Source organism: Brettanomyces nanus, chromosome 2 (assembly GCF_011074865.1).
Source record: "Brettanomyces nanus chromosome 2, complete sequence".
NCBI lineage: Eukaryota > Fungi > Ascomycota > Pichiomycetes > Pichiales > Pichiaceae > Brettanomyces > Brettanomyces nanus.
The window spans coordinates 1,367,516-1,386,940 of NC_052375.1; the positions used below are offsets into that span (position 1 = coordinate 1,367,516).

At 41.0% G+C, this 19,425-nt stretch overlaps 5 protein-coding genes across 5 annotated transcripts; 4 read left to right on the top strand and 1 right to left on the bottom strand.

The window, feature by feature from the left end:
• Nucleotides 1-932: 932 nt before the first annotated feature.
• On the top strand, nt 933-3,182 carry FOA43_002633 (uncharacterized protein; the record flags this gene model as incomplete). Its single annotated transcript, XM_038922919.1, has 1 exon — nt 933-3,182. One exon carries the CDS (start codon nt 933-935, stop codon nt 3,180-3,182), a length of 2,250 nt encoding a protein of 749 aa, XP_038778847.1.
• A 499-nt stretch (nt 3,183-3,681) lies between these two features.
• On the top strand, nt 3,682-4,641 carry FOA43_002634 (uncharacterized protein; the record flags this gene model as incomplete). The annotated part of the gene is made up of 1 exon (XM_038922920.1): nt 3,682-4,641. The coding sequence occupies one exon, from the start codon at nt 3,682-3,684 to the stop codon at nt 4,639-4,641; it is 960 nt and encodes a 319-aa protein (XP_038778848.1).
• Nucleotides 4,642-10,440: 5,799 nt separating this feature from the next.
• Nucleotides 10,441-12,465, top strand: FOA43_002635 (uncharacterized protein; the record flags this gene model as incomplete). The annotated part of the gene is made up of 1 exon (XM_038922921.1): nt 10,441-12,465. The coding sequence occupies one exon, from the start codon at nt 10,441-10,443 to the stop codon at nt 12,463-12,465; it is 2,025 nt and encodes a 674-aa protein (XP_038778849.1).
• Nucleotides 12,466-13,459: 994 nt separating this feature from the next.
• Nucleotides 13,460-15,931, top strand: FOA43_002636 (uncharacterized protein; the record flags this gene model as incomplete). Its single annotated transcript, XM_038922922.1, has 1 exon — nt 13,460-15,931. One exon carries the CDS (start codon nt 13,460-13,462, stop codon nt 15,929-15,931), a length of 2,472 nt encoding a protein of 823 aa, XP_038778850.1.
• Nucleotides 15,932-16,707: 776 nt separating this feature from the next.
• Nucleotides 16,708-17,942, bottom strand: FOA43_002637 (uncharacterized protein; the record flags this gene model as incomplete). The annotated part of the gene is made up of 2 exons (XM_038922923.1): nt 16,708-17,865; nt 17,937-17,942. 2 exons carry the CDS (start codon nt 17,940-17,942, stop codon nt 16,708-16,710), a joined length of 1,164 nt encoding a protein of 387 aa, XP_038778851.1.
• Nucleotides 17,943-19,425: the final 1,483 nt, after the last annotated feature.

The following is a 19,425-nucleotide window of genomic DNA, read 5'->3' on the forward strand; positions in this document are numbered from 1 at the left end:
GAGAATTACAATCGACAAGATAAGCACTTTGAAGCCTCCCTGAACAAATTCCGTAGCCGGTTTCACTGCACTGGAGCCGTAGGTCAGAAGATTTCCGTCCGCCTTTTCGTTTTGTACAAAATCCTCTACGCTGTTGGTCTTCCGAGAAAACGTCTTTAGGAATTTGTAGATTCTATTCTTCATTTTCTGCGGTAAAAGGTTCACCAGAATATAGTCGTCACCGGCATTTTTGCTCTGTTTGTCAAGTGTTGGCAACGGCACAAGATCTAAGCAAAAGCCTTCCAATAAAAACACTCTAACACGTTCCAAAATGTCCCTTTTAAATTGAATTCCAGATCCCTTTTCGTTCTCTGCTTCCATCACCTTCGTCACAAAGTTCCTATTGAGGACTTGATACCTATTTTCTAGTCCAAGAACTGCTCTTAAAAACGATTTGGCAAGCTCATCCAATCTCTCAGCTCTCTGGTTTCGTCTTATTGATAAGTCATCAAGTCCATGTTTCTCTGCCGGCTGTTCATCCTCGTTGTCTTTCTGGATCTTTCTTCTTTTGTTATTTGGTTCAAGAGATTTCTCTTTTCCTAATTCTGCGGATTCCCTTGAACTCCCTGACGGCGCAGTTTCACCTGTCTCCAAACCCGACTCCTCTGATTTTTTATACTCTTCATCTTCATCCTCATCTTGATCTGATAGAATCCTGGCCCTGAGACGTGGCATCTTGCTAAAATCAACCCCTGTTGTATCTGTTCATAACTCGATTTGGACGCGATCTCTATGCTTTTATTTCATTTATATGAGGCCACGTGACTCTCCCATTATAATAGCCTAGATCTCGGCCGCGCGCTCACTATCTGTACGATCGATCTAATGAGCCTATCGGGGGTGGTGGGCCTTTTCCTCTTCCTTGATCAGTTTGGTGGTAGTGCTTTTTGGTGATGTCCCTTCGTTATATGAAGGGCATTTCGCTATTGGTTTCTTCATTTGTTTCCTTAGCTTCCGGTACTCCATATCTCTACGGTATATACTCTCCTCAACTCTTGGCTAGATGTGGATTTTCCGCATTGGACTCTTCCTATTTGTCGTTTTCCACTAACATCGGCTCTTCTATTTGTGGTTTCTTTGCTGGTCTTCTCATTGATCGCTTTGGTCCTCAGTTGGCTACAGGCCTCGGTGCTCTACTAGAATTCTCAGGCTTCTACATATTGTACCTTAGTTATCGGTATGAACTTCATAGATTTGACTTATTGCTAGTCGCCATGGTCAATGTGGGATTTGGTTCTGTTCTTGCCTATTTTTCCACTCTTAAGGTCTCCACGATCAACTTTCCTCATAATAAAGGTGCTGCCAATTCGTGTCCCGTCTCGGCCTACGGTCTTGCCGCTTTGTTCTATGCATTCATCTCCACCATTTTTTTCCCTGACAATACGCAGGGACTACTACGATTCATTGCTTTGTTTGCTGGTATTGTTATGGGTATAGGAGTAGTTTTTGTGAGAATATATGATGATAATGGTGACGCTGATCTTGAAGATAACTCAACCACACCCGTTGTCTCTTCGGGAATGGCCGACTCTGACGAATCGGGGTTTAAATACATTTTAAAGGGTCATCGGGGTTCCTTGGCTCAAGTTAACTTGATACGTAGTGAGTCTTCTGCATCCTTGTTTTCCACTGTCTCTGAAGCTTCTTCTCTGTCAGGCTCTCTTTCCAGATCCTCGTCGTATTCTTCGTGCTCGGGAAATGATTCTGGTCCTTCCGAAGCTTTTCCTATAGATATGCCTCGTACTGACTCTCATTCTCATCTCTCTACAGCTCGAGGCTCTATTCATCCATCAGTTGGTAGCTTACTGTCGGCTTCTCCCTCTCCGGTAGACTTGAAAGCCCGTGCTCAGTCCCGGTTAACTCCTCATAGTACTCCTCTGGGCACTCCACATGCTCAACCTTCCTGGTTTGCTGCTGCTAGTCAGATAAGGAACCATAGAGATGATGAGCGTGCTGTGCTTTCTACGAATGTTGCAGGTAAACTTTCCCGTAGTAATTCCAGTTCCCTTAGTTTTACTGCGAGGTCTTCTACCGCTGCTATAGAGAATTATCAAAGCCCTGGAGAACTTGAAGGACCTATGGGGGCTGGAGAGCCACCTGCCACTTCAAGTAACTTGGCACGGCAGCCTCGAAAAAATTCAGGCCCTACTCTTTCCGCAGCAGATACACCAGATGTGCCGTCTCTTGAATCTCGCCATGGCTCCCCATCTACAAACAAATCAAGTGGTTCTGTTTTGGTGGAATCAATGCCGTCCGTATCAGGGGTATTCTCTTCGCATCCAGAAGTCGATGAAGCAAAGTCCGCCAAGTATCTGGAAATTTTCAATAAAAGAAAGGCCAAAGTTAGAAAAAATAAGCATTTGCATGACAGTCATCTGCATCATCATAGTCATAAGCATATAACTGCAAAAGACCATGTTCTGGGCCTCTTAAGGAACAAGTTATTTCTTTCACATTACGTTCTCAACGCCTTTTATTGTTCCATCGGCCAGCTTTATATTTATAGTGTGGGATTCATAGTGAAAGCACAGCTCAACAATCAGAAGTTGAACCCCTCATTATTGGTGTTGACAAAACTTATGCTGACCGGTGATGGTGCTGATGAAGACCTTGCTTCGCCATATCAGGCACTTCAGGTCTCGATTATATCGTTTGCAAACTTCTTAGGAAGAATAATCTCTGGGCCGATGAGTGACTTTTTTGCGAAGACTTTGAAGATGAGCCGGATTTGGGTGATTATGATTGCTCTAGCGTTTTCTACTTTAGGACAGATATCGCTCTTGATCTTCAACGACATCAGTTCACTTTCATTCACATCCCTGTTAATTGGTGTTAGTTATGGTGCAGTTTACGGTACTCTACCTTCCCTCACAGCAGAATCATTTGGTTCTCAAAACTTTGCCACAACATGGGCATTGATTGGTACTGGGCCTATTATGGTTTTCTTGGCTTTAAGTAACTACTTTGGTAAAGATTACGATAATCATAGTCAGTTTGTCGATGACGGTCAAGGAAACCTGATCAAGGTGTGTTTGAAAGGAGGAGCATGTTACCGAAATGTCTTTTGGCTTAACACTTGTATCTGCTGCACTCTTTTTGTCGGGTACTCTGTATTACTCAGAGTGAGTAAGAAGATTAAATAAACTAACTAACCTATTCTTAACTACTATTCTTCTCTCGTAATCTATCTGGTTTCTCGTTCTCTTCTCCGTCTCGTGTTACCCATTGGCAATTTCTCTTCATGGGTCAAAAGTAAAACTCCCTTCGCGAAACTGTGGAAGGGAGAAACCAACCAATGGAAAATTACAAGATCAACAATTCCCGTCAGTCAGTTGCTTATTACTTATTAGATCAAAGGTGTCACCTATGGTTTCAAGGGTACAGACAAGATCATTCCGGGTAAAGTCGTTGAGGTCAATTTTCTCTCGGCCTAAAAAGATCGCGGTTGACTCTCGGACCTCTAATGATGTCAACAACGCCCAGATACGTACCACTTCTAACAAGCCTCTGAAAGCGCTACCGCAAAATTCCGGAATTGGGGCACTTGTTTCGTCTATTAGCTTTGAGGTGCTCGGATCAACAGCTAATTTACTCAGCATCAAAGTGCCAAAATCGTCTGTGTTAAACCTTCGCTACAACAATATGTATGAGAAGGTGATAGCCATGAACGGTGAAGTGGAAAAGATGTGTGTGGAATTGGCAAAGTTGCAATCAAAGGATAAGACTCACGATTTACTTGTGTACCAACAGTGCTTCAATACAAGTGCACCAATGTCTCTGTTATTATCATTGAACTCCCAAAATGCCAATTTCTCTGTAGTAAAGTCCGAAAAAGGAAATGACAGTTGGATTGTGAGGCGAGATGGCCTGGTGGCATGGTGCGGAAATCATCTTGATGTGAATTTGATGTCCAGTATATCACAACTGGCTCAGATTCGGGGGGAAGGATCGGTGGCCGTTGCGTCTCCGGGCCAAATATTCAAAATTAATTTAGCTGAAGATGAGACGATTCTGTTAAACCCACGCAGTATTGTAGCATATACATCTAGATTTGAGTCAATCAACCAATCAGCCGATGAATTTACCTCTGGTGTTAAAAATATGGTTGATTTTAGCGTCCCCAAAGTTGGTATACTATCAAGTTTAGACTATTATTACGAGTGGAGTAAGAAGTCTGCTGGTGCAATTTTCAGAAAAGTTAATGAAAAGGTGCAGGCTCTAATTTCTCATTCAAGTAGAGACTTGAAGTCCACAAATGTATCTAAACGGGTAGATGCGACCTCAGAGTTACCAGAGGCTGATTTGGGAGTTACTCCAGAAGCTAATTCGAAACCAGTATCCGAGTCTACATCATTTTTATTGCTCAACCCCATCCAAAAGCAGAAATTTGCAGTCGTTTGGCATCGGATATCTGGGGCTGTGGAAAATGGTGCTCGAGTTGTAGCCAGTAAAATATATTTGCTCTTTGGTAACATATTCAGTGGCTCCAAGGAAAGGTACATGGTCGAATTTAAGGGTCCGAAGACTTTGTTGGTACATAATGCTGTCAACTTGAAAACGGAGCCCTTGTCAAATGAGGAAGTTTCAAAGCTAAGGTTATAAACTGGACTAGTCTTTTGTTTAACTTATGTTTAATTATTCATATCTACCAAAAAAAAAGTGTAATACCTGAAAAAGTATTACTAATCTTCTGCCCTTTTTTAACCACGGTCGAAGGTACACTTATTATAAATGCAGTCCTACATCTCCTTTTGCTGCTCTTTGATTGTATGGGATTTTGTTGATAATTAATCATAGTCAAACAACCTCGCTTTTCGTCTCCTGTTCATATGCACTGCATGTTGTTGATAAATTTCTTGTACTGTAACGATATCCCCTGTAGTCCAGTGACTGTTATCGCATTTATATCGCTCTTAGCCTTTGTTTTAAAGACGAGGGCAGCTTATTTTTAGGTTTTTATGCCTGGCATAAAATTTTTTTGTACTTCTCCATATTCCATCACATTATTCAAAGCTGGACCAAAATTATTGAGCCATGTGTAAGAATAGATACTTCTCTTGGTTTTATGGGTTTTATCTCTATAAAATAATATATGTCAAAGTGTTCGAGATTTTTGTTGATTCCCTACTGTCGTGGTGGGTCATTTATTTTATTAGCAATATTTTGTCTTTAAAGGACCTGGCCTTGAAAATAGAAAGTTTACCACCTAAACAAGAAGCAGTTACTGAATTAACTTTATTTTCTGTTTTAGAGCAGTAACTTTGTCTTCAAAGCATTATTTTGCTTAAATTTCCACTGATTGATAACATCAAGAAAATTGAATACATATGATGTACATTACATTGTATATTTTGTGTTATTTATCTCCCTGGAGATAACGCATAATAACTTTTATATACATATCGACGTTTCTAAAGTAACCAAATGGAGTTCCGTTATGAAACTTGCAGTCTCGAGAGCTCGTGGTCATAGAGACTTGTCCAGTTTAAGGAAACCCTTACTCGCGACTAAACGCTAGTTCAGGAAAATCATGCGGACAAATCACATCTTTACCTTACTGTTTGAAACCAACACTTCTGAACATCGCATCACTAATTATATAAGCTTTACCCAAATATTATGTAACGTAGACCGGGTTTTAGGTAGTGAATGCAAAAATGGAGTTGACAAAATATCAAGGTTAGTTCCGTTGATGCTTCAACATTAAGGCCCTCCATTATTGCAATTCCCGGAAATTTTTTTTACTAACAACTCTCTAGTCAATTGCCGAGAGAACTTGCAGGGGAAAACAATAGAGAATATGCACGCGCTCGTTCCTAGTTTTGAAGAGATCATTGATGCCATCCTTTACCATTGCGGAATTTTAGCTGCAGATGCTTGGAAACCAACTCATCTCTGCACTATTTTTGTCTTGTTCAGGAGCTTGAACGTCATTAAGCGAGTGAAAAGTCTTTTGTCAGATGTAAGAAGACCGAACTAGGACTACATTTTTTTTTCTAAAGTCGAATGATCAAAAACAACTTCACATATTTTTGTCTTGTTCCGGAGCTTGAACGTCATTAACCGAGTGAAAAGTCTTTTGTCAGATGCAAGAAGACCGAACTAGGACTACATTTTTTTTTCTAAAGTCGAATGATCAAAAACAACTTCACATATTTTTGTCTTGTTCCGGAGCTTGAACGTCATTAACCGAGTGAAAAGTCTTTTGTCAGATGCAAGAAGACCGAACTAGGACTACATTTTTTTTTCTAAAGTCGAATGATCAAAAACAACTTCACATCTTGCATACTGCAAATCTTTCTAGAATCTCGTGAAAAAACGTCCCTTCTGTTTTAAATTAGACACAACTTGGTTTACATGCATCTTTGCATAGAGGTAGTTCGCCGAGAATAATCGGGCTATTAACAATAGCAGCGAGAAAAAAAGAAAAAAATTTGCCTTGGAATGCGATGCGCACCTCATGTTCGCAAACCATTTCTCTTTACACTACATCAAGTCTTCAATGACCCTGGCATTAACGATACATTATCAACTCCGTATTGTGTGTTTATAAAAAGCATGTAACCTGGTTTGTCCTTCAACCTGTGTACTCGTATTGCCTCGTATTCTTCTGCAAATGTTTTTAATTTTACATGCACAGCTATGCGTGATCAGAATTCTTATTTATGTGACTGCTCATCACACCATAGTTTGATTTCCCCTGAATTTATTCCCCCTTTGAATTTTCACTTTAGTTTTTGCTCGACCCCTTATAGATTCATGGCAGAATCCCCACAACAAAAAAGAAACAAATTGGAACCCTTCCTTTCTCTCCATCGTTAATTTTTATTATTATCTAAACGTCACACCTATTATTGATTGTAAGAACTAAAAATGTTAAAGTAATGGGAAACAAATAAAGTAGGAGATGAATGAAAAAAATTGAAAGAAAATGGAAAAGAATATATATAGTAATGGAAACAACGGAGATAACAGTGAAGAAGTAAATTGAAAAAGGGATTAACAACCGAGAGGATAAAAGCATGGCAAAAGAAATGAAATGAGTGATGTGAAGCAGTTTAAAGGAAGATCGACCGATAAAACCATGATCACCCGCGGACCAATATGGACGGAAATAAAGAAGAAATAAAATGACTCGACAAAAAAGAATTGCTTATTCTTTGATTGGATTATATCAAGCTTGAACATGGATGGAACTGAAGGAAGAAATCATACTCTCTTTATCTGCTTAATAGGAGTAATCGGGCTAGGTAATGATAAGGAAATGGGAAGTTTTGTTCTTGATTGAAACTGGGATCCACAATTATAATTTGAACAAAGTAGCGGTGGTGGTGGTGAAGGTAGGTATACTCTAGAATGATCCAAAGCCGGCTGAACTGAAAGCATATATGGATACATGTATTGGGAATAAATTGGCAAAGCAGCTGGGGAGGAGGAGATCTGTGGCCGCTGCTGACCGAGAACGTATCCAGTTTGTGGGGAAGCAATCGCTGAAATATCTGTTCCCCAGCTTTCATCTTCTAAAGGAGAATATGGACCCAGACCAGAAAATGAAGTTGAAAAAGCATTCACAGAAAATTTTGGAAACGGTAGTGGCATTCGAGATATAGGGGGGATGCGTGCAACCTGAGGCTTGACGGGAGGTAAAGTTTGATATATTCTCATCATCATTCTCTGACGTCTTTCTTCCCAAGCTTTCTGTTCTTCTCGGTTTTTATTTTGTAGTTCTAACCTTTCTCTCATCTCTTTGAATTCGGAAGGAAGTCTCTTTCTTCCATGTTTTTTTCTCATTATGTGACAGTTTAGATGCCCTAATGTTCCGTAGGCTTTCGTACAGTGAGGATAATTACAGTTGTAAAACCGTTCCACCTCGTAGTATCTCTTTCTTTTTCTTTTCTTGGAGTCAGGGCTTTGGGTCATTTCAGGATCCAACTGTCTTTTTTCTTTGGATATTGTACCACCATCACTCTTTGGAACTTGTTTTGGCGAGACAGCTATTAGAAAATTAGATTGAGTCGGAATGACTCCATGTGAATGAGACGAAGTATTCTGCATACAGAAATCAAAAACTAATGACTGGAGTCTAGTGTTATGAGCACTTCTCAGAATTTTTATGACCAATGTTTTGAAAAGAACACCTTAGAGCAGTCGAAATCAAAAAAAATAGCGGCTGTAGAAAAAAAAAGAGAAAACAGAGACCGGAATTTTCATTAATTATAAGTCTCAAAAAAAAATGTACCCCTGATTTTAGTCAAATGCAAGATGTTCTTATGGCTTTAGGTATACTTGAAAAGTTGGTACAACAATTACAAGTGCAAATCAAACAATAGCATAAGAAAATAAGCGTGATCAGAGAACACCCTCCCCTATTAGCTTTATTTTAGTCGATATCTTGGGTGCGGCAACAGGTAGCTAAGTACCAAAACAGTACAGCCTTACCATCAGAATGAAAACTCACTCACGCTATATTGACCATAACATTCTCTTCACTGATACCAGCATTTAGTTGCACAGGCTCAACAATGCAATTCAAGTTAAATTCAGGTGGCCATTCCCATTCACACTGTTCTCTAGATCAGAATGAATTTTCGCTGAAAAAGCACTAAAAAAGAATTGTCGCCGCATCTGGAAAGATGGCCCAAAGCGGCGGATATGATGGCGCAAGTTTCTCTTCTGCCTTAAAAAAAAATTTTCAAGCGAGTTAGGAATTTTAGTGCTGACAAAATGCACTGCAAAGCGAAAGAACCACAGACGTTTTTTTTTCTTTTTCTCTTTTATGGCCAGTGATTTTACTGGTAGATACTTTAAGTATATTTGAATCACATTGAATGATAAGACAAAAGCAGAGATGCTAGCCCAATTATTCTAAATATAGTGTAAGAATCAGTTCAGACTCTCAACTGGAATAAATAAAACTGGGTGGATGTACTACTATTAAAACCACCACATTCAATAAAGACGCTATACGAATTGTTAATTTGAGATGAAAAGCTAAATCGTCCTGGATGACAGATCAAAGTCGTCATCCGATCAACTCTCGGGTAAAGGTCGTACTAAAAAATTGTTCAACAAGTATTACGACTATGAGAAAAAGAAAGATAAAAGATCTGGCCTCGGTCACACTGCATTTCAAATCTGGAAGCCGCTGCAGGAATAGAACAATAGAATAGCACCTACACGTGGGTATGCATGAACTTGTGCAGTATCGCAACGAACATGCGCAAAGAAGATGAAAGTTGAAGGCACGTGAAACAACTCTTTTCGTCTGGTCGCTTACAAGGGACATCGTTCCGTCCTAGTAGTGCTTTCTTAATTTCCGAATTGGTGTGGAAATCTCTCATTTACGAGATTCTATTTGTCCGTTCAAAGCAGTAGGAAATAAATCACTCTACCTTTTACCCCTACATTTATGTCCAATGCGTCTAGACTAACCTAATATCGATAAGGGGTACTGGAGCTCCTTTGCGAGGAGTGAAATGTGTTGGCTAATGCCCTGTCTAAATCTTGTAGAGATTGAACCATAACAAGTGTAGGACAATGCTTATAGAGCCTGTGTGGATGCCAGTACACAAGGCAAGCCTCTGTGATATTTTTGAGAAAGTAGATAGGTAGCTTGGGACGTACATTGCAGAACGCTGGACAATAAGGGCTTTGAATAACAATGGTATAATAGTGCTGAATTTCATTACCTTCCTCTCAATTTTCTTGAGCACATTTTTTTCCTAGAGTGCAAGGCATTGCTCTGCATATCGATACATCCTTTTTTTATGTGATCTGTAGGTGAAAGGGGACGCCCATAAGTATTGTAAGACTTAATGGTGTTCATTTCTTTGTCATGGTTACCATAACAATGGATAATAATAACTCCTTTTTCCCTTCAATGCGAACTGCAGATCATACAATTACATTTCTACCATATAAATGATACTTCTTAATCCCCTGCATACTCGTTTCGGTAAGACCTGTTGCTTCATTAGGTTTAGTACCAACAACTTTGTGCTACTAATGCTTTGTAGCTAGGAACGAGAAAGAGGGTTCCCAACTTGGTAGTTTACTTACAAGGGAATGTATTGCTATCATTCTATTTGTTGCCACAGACAGGAAAAGAACACAGAAGAATTGTTCTTTTTTCTCACAATGGCCCATGAGTACTGTAAAGACTTTTTACGATGAAAAATATAACGATCCCTTTGTTCTCTTCATGCCTTATAGTGCATATATTATGAAAGCTGGTTCAAATGGTGTTTTGATGTCTTTTGATTAGCCCGTGATGAACACACAGATTTGTGGAACGACGGGGTTTATAAAGGAGTATCTTTTCTCGTTGACTAGACTAAATGTTGATCCTTTCTACAGCATACACTAGTGGAGGTAGTTTATTCATTCGCTTAACCATCCGTCATGAAACTTAATAACTGCGTCAGAGCAATTGCTCTTTTCTCACTTTGCTCTCAAGGATTTGCTTCACCTGTTGGCCGTTCTTCTGGTGTCGAAGTTTATGCTCGTAATGCCGAGGATCATGCTGCAGTTACATTTGACTCACCAAATGTGCTTCGCAAAAGAGATTTGTTAGATGATGTTGCCACTCTTATCAGCAACCTTCTTGGTACAACGACCACCTCTGGTGATGGTTTACTTCTCAATATTGACGGTATTATTAATTCACTTATTGATGGTATTGCCGGCTGCGATGGCTTACTTAATGAGGTTGGTACTGTCCTTGATGGTGTCATTAGTGATCTCGGTGACGGTACTGACAGTATTGTTGGTGACCTAGCCACTCTTTTGAACAATCTTGTCAGTGCTCTTGAAAGCTCTGCTTCGAGTGCTGATATTCTTATAGATATCAATAGTCTTCTTAATGGATTGATTCTCAGCATAGGTACTGGAACTGAGGATGAACTCAACGATGTGGGAAGTTTGCTCACTGAGATTATTTCTACAATTACCACGGCAGAAACTTCTTGTAACAGTTCCGCTGCAAGTGGTGTGTCATCTACAAGTGGTGTGGCATCTGCAAGTACCGTGGCATCTACAAGTACTGCCACTTCGTCCGATAGTACTGGTATTCTTGGAGATGTTGGCGAAATTATTGATGATATCATTGCAAGTCTTACTGACTCCGATGATGCTTCATTGTTTGTGGACATATCAACTCTTATTACGAAGCTAGTAAATGACCTTGTTGCTTGTGATGGATTGCTTAATGATCTTGCCGTAGTTATTTCTCAAGTCCTTTCTGAGACTGGTGCTTCAACTGACAGTGTTCTTGCTCAAGTTGCTGCTTTGCTAGATACAGTTATCAGCGCTATTGCAGATGGTGCATCGTCTACTGATATTCTCACCGACATCAACTACTTGTTGGCTGAAACTCTCACAGGTCTAGGAAGTACCAGTGAGGACGTTTTAACTGAAGTTGGTAACTTAGTTGCAGAACTTCTAAATACTTTAACAACCGCAGAGGCTTCTTGTCCATCCGCCTCTTCAACCACCGATACAGGTGCTACTAGTGCTACCACTAATACTGGTGCCTCTGATACTACTGCTACTGAAACCGAAGCTATAACCACTACTGCTGCTACTGCTACTGAAACCGGAGCTACCACTGAAACTGGTGCCTCTACTGCTACTGGTGCCTCTACTGCTACTGGTACTGAAACCGGAGCTACCACTGAAACTGGTGCCTCTACTGCTACTGGTGCATCTGCTGCTACTGGTGCATCTGCTGCTACTGGTGCATCTGCTGCTACTGGTGCATCTGCTGCTACTGGTGCATCTGCTGCTACTAGTGCCTCTACTGCTACTGCTACTGAAACCGGAGCTACCACTGAAACTGGTGCCTCTACTGCTACTGGTGCATCTGCTGCTACTGGTGCATCTGCTGCTACTGATGCATCTGCTGCTACTGGTGCTACTAGTGCTACTGGTGCTACTAGTGCTACTGATGCTACTGGTGCTACTGGTGCCTCCGCTGCTACTGGTGCTGCCACTAATACTGGTGCTACTGTTGTCACTGCTGCAACTAATGGTAAAGGAAATAGTGATGTTGCTACCACAATTGTTACAATTACTTCATGTGAAGACCACTCTTGTACTAAGAAGCCAGTTACTACTGGTGTGACTTCGTATACTACCACTATTGGCAGTATTGTTACCGTTCTTACAACCTATTGCCCATTGAGTGGAGAGACTTCCGCTCCTTCTTCAGCTGCTTCTGTCCTACAAACAAGCTCTGTTCCATCTAATATATCATCTTCGGTTGGAAGCGAATCCGCCACTCTAGCCACCTCCGTCACCTTAGCCACCTCCGTTGCTTCTGCCTCTGAAACTTCTGAAGCTGTTATTTCCACATTCAGTGGAGCCGCCGGAAAGATCGAGTTCAGTGCTCAATTTGCTCTCTCCTTGGTCGCTGTTTTGTTGCTATAAATTGGCAACATCGTTCAGTGATGCATTCCGCTTCGCGTATCTGAAGTGGCTCGTTCAAGCTCGTTTTGAATTCGATTCGAGTGTTAACTTTTATCTTTGTAATCACCTTTTTCTTGTTCATTTATTATTCAATTTCGGATATAATACCATCTGTGTTTTGTAGGAGTGTCAAAAGTCTCCTAAACATTTGATCCCCCCCTACCTTATAATAATATTATTAATGTTAGAAACATATTTCTCTTTCGTAGCTCCTAGCAACACGTAAATATTGTTAGTAGTTTGTGATCGTTTAACAAAAAACTTAAAGATTAGATTTGACAGTGAATATGCGAGAGACAATGTAAGCCTTCGCATTAGATTCTATTCTGCTTTGAGTATTCTGGGCCCAAAATAAACAAATTTCTACCGCTGTTGGAAGTGCGATTCGGTGTGTCCTCAAAGAAAAAGAGTTTAGTCGTTTTCAAGACTTATCTCATTCCCTTCTTCTCTTGAATGAGTACTTCTGATTTATCTTTGAGCAGCACATATAAACGGATTGGCCGAGTTCTTCCTAAATCAAGGCTCGCATTGCTAATGAGTTTACAAATAGGAAATGCCTTTTGTAGGCTTGCAAAGTTGATTTAACAGGTGGAATGTTGTTGTATTGGTTGCCTGCCAACTAAAACGGGGACAGTAAACAAAGTCCGACAAAGATGATCCACGATTCCCTAAAGTAGCGCCGTATATCATATATCACAGTTTTTTATCCCGAGGCGCGTGAAAAGGTAAATATGTCGGACGCGTAAAACCCAGCTGACGCGAAAAGTTTACGCGTCACGACGCGTAAAACCTTGTCTGACAGTATTCGAGTTTCAAGCAAAGCCGATTTCATATCTAAATTGAGATGCTTTGGATTAACTTAAAAGGACGAAGGTTTCCCCCAGATTCTTGAATCAATGATATGTGTAAACCAGTCTGATACTCACCGCAACTTATCTTACTTCGCATTATCAAAATGGCACCAGGTTCAGTTTCATTAACTAACATCATCCACAGAGCCCTAGGCTCTGACTCGCCTTCAGAAAGCCACGAAAAACTCATCGAGAAGTACCTTGAAAAAACCACTTGGAAGGGAAACGAAAATGCCAACTCTACTTACTCTCATCAGGGTCTAATGCAATACCTCTCGGCCAAAATCATATCTGACTACTGGTTGAACAAGTTATACGGAGAAGAGGTTCGCCGCTATGCCGATGAAAATCGGTTCCATATTCATGATTTGGGATTCCTCAGTGCCTACTGTGGTGGTTGGAGTACAGAGGACTTACTTCTGCAAGGATTTGGTGGTGTTGAGAACAAGGTGCAATGTCGTCCACCGGGTCACTTTAATACCGCTTTGAACCAAGCCGTGAACTTCTTTTTCACACTTCAGGGAGAGATGGCAGGTGCTCAGGCTTTGTCTAATTTTGATACTTATATGGCTCCGTTCATTCGCAAGGACAAATTAAGTTATAATGATGTCTTCAAGTACATTCAAAGTTTCGTTTACTCCTTGAATGTTCCTACTCGAAGTGGATTCCAAGCTCCTTTCACTAACCTTTCTCTTGATCTTGTCTGCCCAAAGATACTTGCTGGTCATGCTGCCATTATTAGTGGTAAATGTCACGAGTCCTGGGTCTATGATGATTTCCAGGTGGAAATGGATATGTTTAACCACGCTTTCTGTGACGTGATGGTTGAAGGTGACGGAAATGGAAACATCTTTTCTTTCCCAATTCCTACTTACAATCTTTACGAAGGTTTTGATTGGGATGCTCCTCGTCATGATCCTATTTGGGCCATGACGGCTAAATATGGTGTTCCATACTTTGCTAACTTCATCAACAGCAATTTGAATCCAGATGATTTCCGTTCTATGTGCTGTAGACTTCGTTTGGATGTCAGCGAGTTGAAAACTCGTGGTGGTGGTATTTTTGGTTCCGCTCCTCTTACTGGCTCTGTTGGTGTCGTTACTATTAACCTACCAAATCTTGCCTTACGTACCGGAACAGAAGAGACGTTTTTTGAAATCTTGGACGATACCTTAAGAGTTGCTAAGGATGCCTTGGAGGCAAAGCGTAAGGTCATTGATGATCACCGTGAGTTGTATCCTTACGCTGCTCACTACTTGAAATCTGTGTACGAAAGAACGGGCTCCTGCTGGTCAAATCATTTCAATACTATCGGGGTTATTGGTATGAATGAGGCAATGCAAGTTCTTTTCGGACATGGAATTGCCGGGGACAAAGTATTTGCGCAATCTGTTCTTGATTATATCAAGACGAGGCTTAAAAAGTTCCAAACCGAAACAGGCCATTTCTTCAACTTGGAGGCAACTCCAGCTGAAAGTGCTTGCTACAAACTTGCTCGAAAGGACAAAGAGTTGTTTGGTGCTGATCTACCTACTTTCTACACCAATTCGACTGCTCTACCTGTTGATGCCACTGACGATATTCTTGAGGCTGCTGAGCACCAGGAAAGTCTTCAATGCAGTTACACTGGTGGTACTGTCTTTCATGCTTTCTTGGGAGAGAAATTGCCTAGTGGAGACCATGCTAAGAATCTTGTGAAGATGTTGGCTACCGGTTACCGTATTCCTTACATTACCTTGAGTCCAACTTTCAGTATTTGCAAGAATCATGGCTATGTTTCGGGTGAGACTCCAAAATGTCCAAAATGTAACGAATCGACTCTCGTCTATTCTCGTATCGTTGGATATTATCGTCCTACTAAGGATTGGAATACCGGAAAGAAGGATGAATTTTCTAAGAGGAAGTACTTCAGCCAAGATAAAGTGCCCGTCGCTGGTTTCACCAAACAGACTTTAACGGACTATCCAGGTAAAATTGCTTCTATTATGTTCACGTCTCGATGCAACCTTTCTTGCCCTTGGTGTCATAACGGATCTATTGTTCGTGGCGAAAGGGATAACATTACTTTACAAGATGTCGTTGATTCTGTTCAAAAGTCCAAGCACAAAAATCTTGTCATTTCTGGTGGTGAACCTACTATTCACAAGGGACTTATTCCTTTCTTACGTCTTCTTAAACGTCTTGGAATTAGTGTTAAGCTTGACTCAAATGGAACCTCTCCTGATACCCTACGTATTATATTTTCTGAGGGTTTGATTGATTTTATTGCTATGGATATTAAATGTGCTTTGGAGAGATACAAAGAGGTCGCCGGACACGCTGTGGATCCAAATGTTCTTAGGGAGAGTATTGAGCTTATCAAAAGCTCCGGTATTCCTCATGATTTCAGGACTACTGTCGTTCCCGACTTAGTCGATATTGAGGATTTGATTGAGTGTAAGCGTCTTGCAGGTGGTAAACTTACTGTCCAGAAGTTCAGAAAAGGTGACTTCAATTTGGATAAGAAGTACCATGATATGAAAGAGCATACTGATAAGGAGTTCCAAGCATTGGTTAGAAAAGTTGAATCTGCTTAAGCGTCGGTATTAATGCTACGTTGTTCTTCTCTGTCAACGTAATTATCTGGATCTCAAGATTCCATTCAGTTTGTCAGGTGGCAGTCCCGTTTTCTTATATAGTTTTTTTTTGGAATACAATATGGTTAAGTAAAAAAAACGTTTTTTGGCTATTATATGTAGTGAAAGAAGGAGTAATACGAGATCAACCATTTCGTAAGAGCTCCTCTGCTCGTCGCTGCCGCGTTTGCAATTTCTGTGCCTTCTACCTACTAATTTTCGGTAGTCAAAGTGGGGGTAATCAAACCATTTTGCTTTTTGCTAGCTCATCTTGGCCGGCATTGGAAATAATGCTTGTTACAGTTTCTATATCATGCATCATCTCCGACAAAAATCTGCAAGTGAAAATGTGGAAACATAAAAGAACCTACATAAGGCCCATCTGCGTGGATAAACTGTTCAATTTAGTGTGGTTCATTTATCTGCGGTACAGCAATCATACTGTAGGAACCTCTGGCAGCAACTAACTGCAAGCGCTTTATGTAAATGGTGTCACGCTATACACATGCATGATGGAACTTAGAATTGAGATCATAGGTAGGCATCTTCTGACTTGCAACACGATATCACAAACTGTAACCAGACACTCATTTGTCATTTGTTGTGTCCGTCATCAGGATGGTAAGGCACGGTGTGCCAGAAACTCGTCGCCTTAGGAATAGATTTGAAGAGACGAAAGACCCGTATTCGCAGGTCAATAGCTTAAGTAAGAATACATTGAGAATAGAAAAGGGTGGTCAAAGAAGTGTCCGATAGCTAACGCAGGTGAAATCTCTACCGACCCTCGTAACCCCATCTACTCCTTCATAAAATCCAGTACCCTGTCCACCCCAACCCAAAGGCGAAGGCCCCCAAGTCGGCACAAAGCATATTTCGTCTGCATTGCATGTCTTTCGGCAACCGTAAATCACCGGCCAATTTAGTTCGTTGAGTAGATTTTTCACTCTCTTCTTATTGCTCATAATGAGCTGCTCTACATTCTCAAAGGCAACGTCCCCTCCTTGGTAAACAGTAAGAAGAGACCTTCCAAGTTGGAAAATGGAATTCATCGTGTCCACTATTCTCGTTTGAACGACGGCAATGGCACTAAAAATCAGAAGTTCTTGGTTAGTGCTCAGTGGCTGGTAAGGATGCGCATAATCCCAGATGGCCATCTTTCTGGAAGACGGGGTAAGGTCATAAACAGGCTCGCTGAGATAACGCCTAATAAAGTTAAAGCTATAGGTGGTAAGATTAGAGCCTAAGACACCGTGATCCTTATGACTCTCGTATAGCGTAAAACTATTATTCAAGCTCAGGAGCAACGGGCCAAATTTCTTCTCAATACTCTCAGTGGCCCGCCTCCAATCTGTCGTCAAATAGGGATTATGATTATTCGGCGTGGAAAGAGCATCGGAAACCTCTCCTATCAAACTCTCCTTCAAATCAGTCGACATATTGTATATCCTACGTTTGTATGGATCCGGATCGATATAAGTCTTCCCAATCGGGGTCACAAACTTCGAAAAGTCAAGTAAAATTCTAGCATCTCCATCGTAAACTCGGGCTCCAGCCTGCAAAAAATCGAATCCAGCTCTTGCCTCAAGACCATCGATAACAGAAGATCTACGAATATTAAGCGGATCTGTCACAATAGAAACGTTGTCAAAATGCTCTGGGGGAAAATGGAGTGTGTTTGTTACGTTCGTCAAGGTAACATTAGAAACAAGGTGAAGCTTTTCGTGAAAATCGCATATAACCACCTCAAATCCAACCTCTAAACGTACATAACCGTCCAAGCCACCATTTTTCTTCCCCCAGCTGCAGATTGTCTCGGCAGCACTTCTCTCATCAAACTCATCGTACGATGCCGCTCTTGAGAGCACGTACTGAGTGTCCATCTGACCCGAGTTCCTCTTTGCGGCAGAGGCACCGCCCAAGTATATTAGTTTATCAAGGGGTTTGGTCACCACAAATGTTAGCAGACTGGCATCTTTTTCACCAAATGATGGGGGTGGTCGATGAGGATGATTGGTGTTATTTGAATGCCCCATTCCAGGGGAGGACGATGGTGGCTATGTGGTTTATTCCTTTCGAAATGAGCAAAGTTATAGCTGAATTCGTAGTCCATGGCTACCCACTCAAAGGACTCTGGGATCCGTCCTCCATTATGAGTCGAATGGTATAAATGAGTTCCGACTGGAATATACGCTGGAAAATAGCTGATACCGATCGGATTCAAATCCGCATTCTCCCGCTTCAAGGCATTATTCACCTCGTTGAATATTGCAGAGGCATTCGCAAAGTCCAGAGGCTGCATATGTTGCGCAAAATTCTGTGCGGTGAGCACTGTAGATGGATTCGACGACTTGGGGGATAAGAAAGAAAGACCCGTAGAGATCATATCCCGGCTTCTCCAAAGACTCGACACGGAGTAAACACAAACAGCCAGGGTCACAAAGATAGACACCATCCTGAAGGCCCGAGGCCTGCTCATTTGCATCACGTTGTTGTTCATTATTCTTCGTTGTAGAACGTGAACAAAATGAGACAAAAGTTTTTCCGCGAATATAGTGCAACCAACGGTTTCAGGAACATCAATAGACCTTGAACCGTTAGAATTGAGGCTTAGCGAAACATATTCGAAAGTATCTAAATGCTGTATAACTTATCGTCCGTCACATGAGACCAGCAAAAACCACTTTAGTAAGCGTTTACAACGATTTGCCCGTTTGCCATCTTATAGCTCTATTTTCAGCTTTTCTGGCTATCCAGCAGCGCACTGTGTTCATGCAATAAAAGAGTTATCTGAATATGATGTGGCAGCTTAGAATTGGCCAGTTCGTGTCAATAAAATATACATCCTGCAAATTCTTCTCTACTACAATGAGTAGGGAGAGAGGAGAAACTTAGTACAAGCATGAGTTCCGCATCATTTTTTCCTTGCAACTTGCTCGTGCCATCAGTGGTAGGAAACTCAGATTGAAGTCCTCCGGTGCGTGGCAGTTTGGCTAGTTTATAATTTTGATGGTATGATTGTACCTGTTCAATGTTCTTGAATGAGCGTGTGTTGCGGTCATCCAATTTGTTATTTCAAAGGTGATATATGAGGCATAGGGGGTTCCTATACCGGAAGGGAACTGCTTTGCATTCGTTTGAATTATACTATATCAGATCCAATTTATTCTAACGCTGTCAAACTCAAAAAACGATTATGAATTCGGTGTGTGCTTCAAAACTAAATACTAGTTTTCTTATCGAGATATGCCTTCTTATATTTTCTACGGAGGAGTTTGTGTACATGGTACTGAAATTCAATCAGTGCGCCTCTTTTCAAGTTTTGACTCTTGATACACAGTGTACCTTTTATTGGCTACACACAGTGTTGAAATCTCACAACTGAAAGTCTCTGAAACTAGTAAAGCAGGTCAAAAAAGGGATCAAGTTCGCGCTATATCGAGAATCGCTAGTCAAAG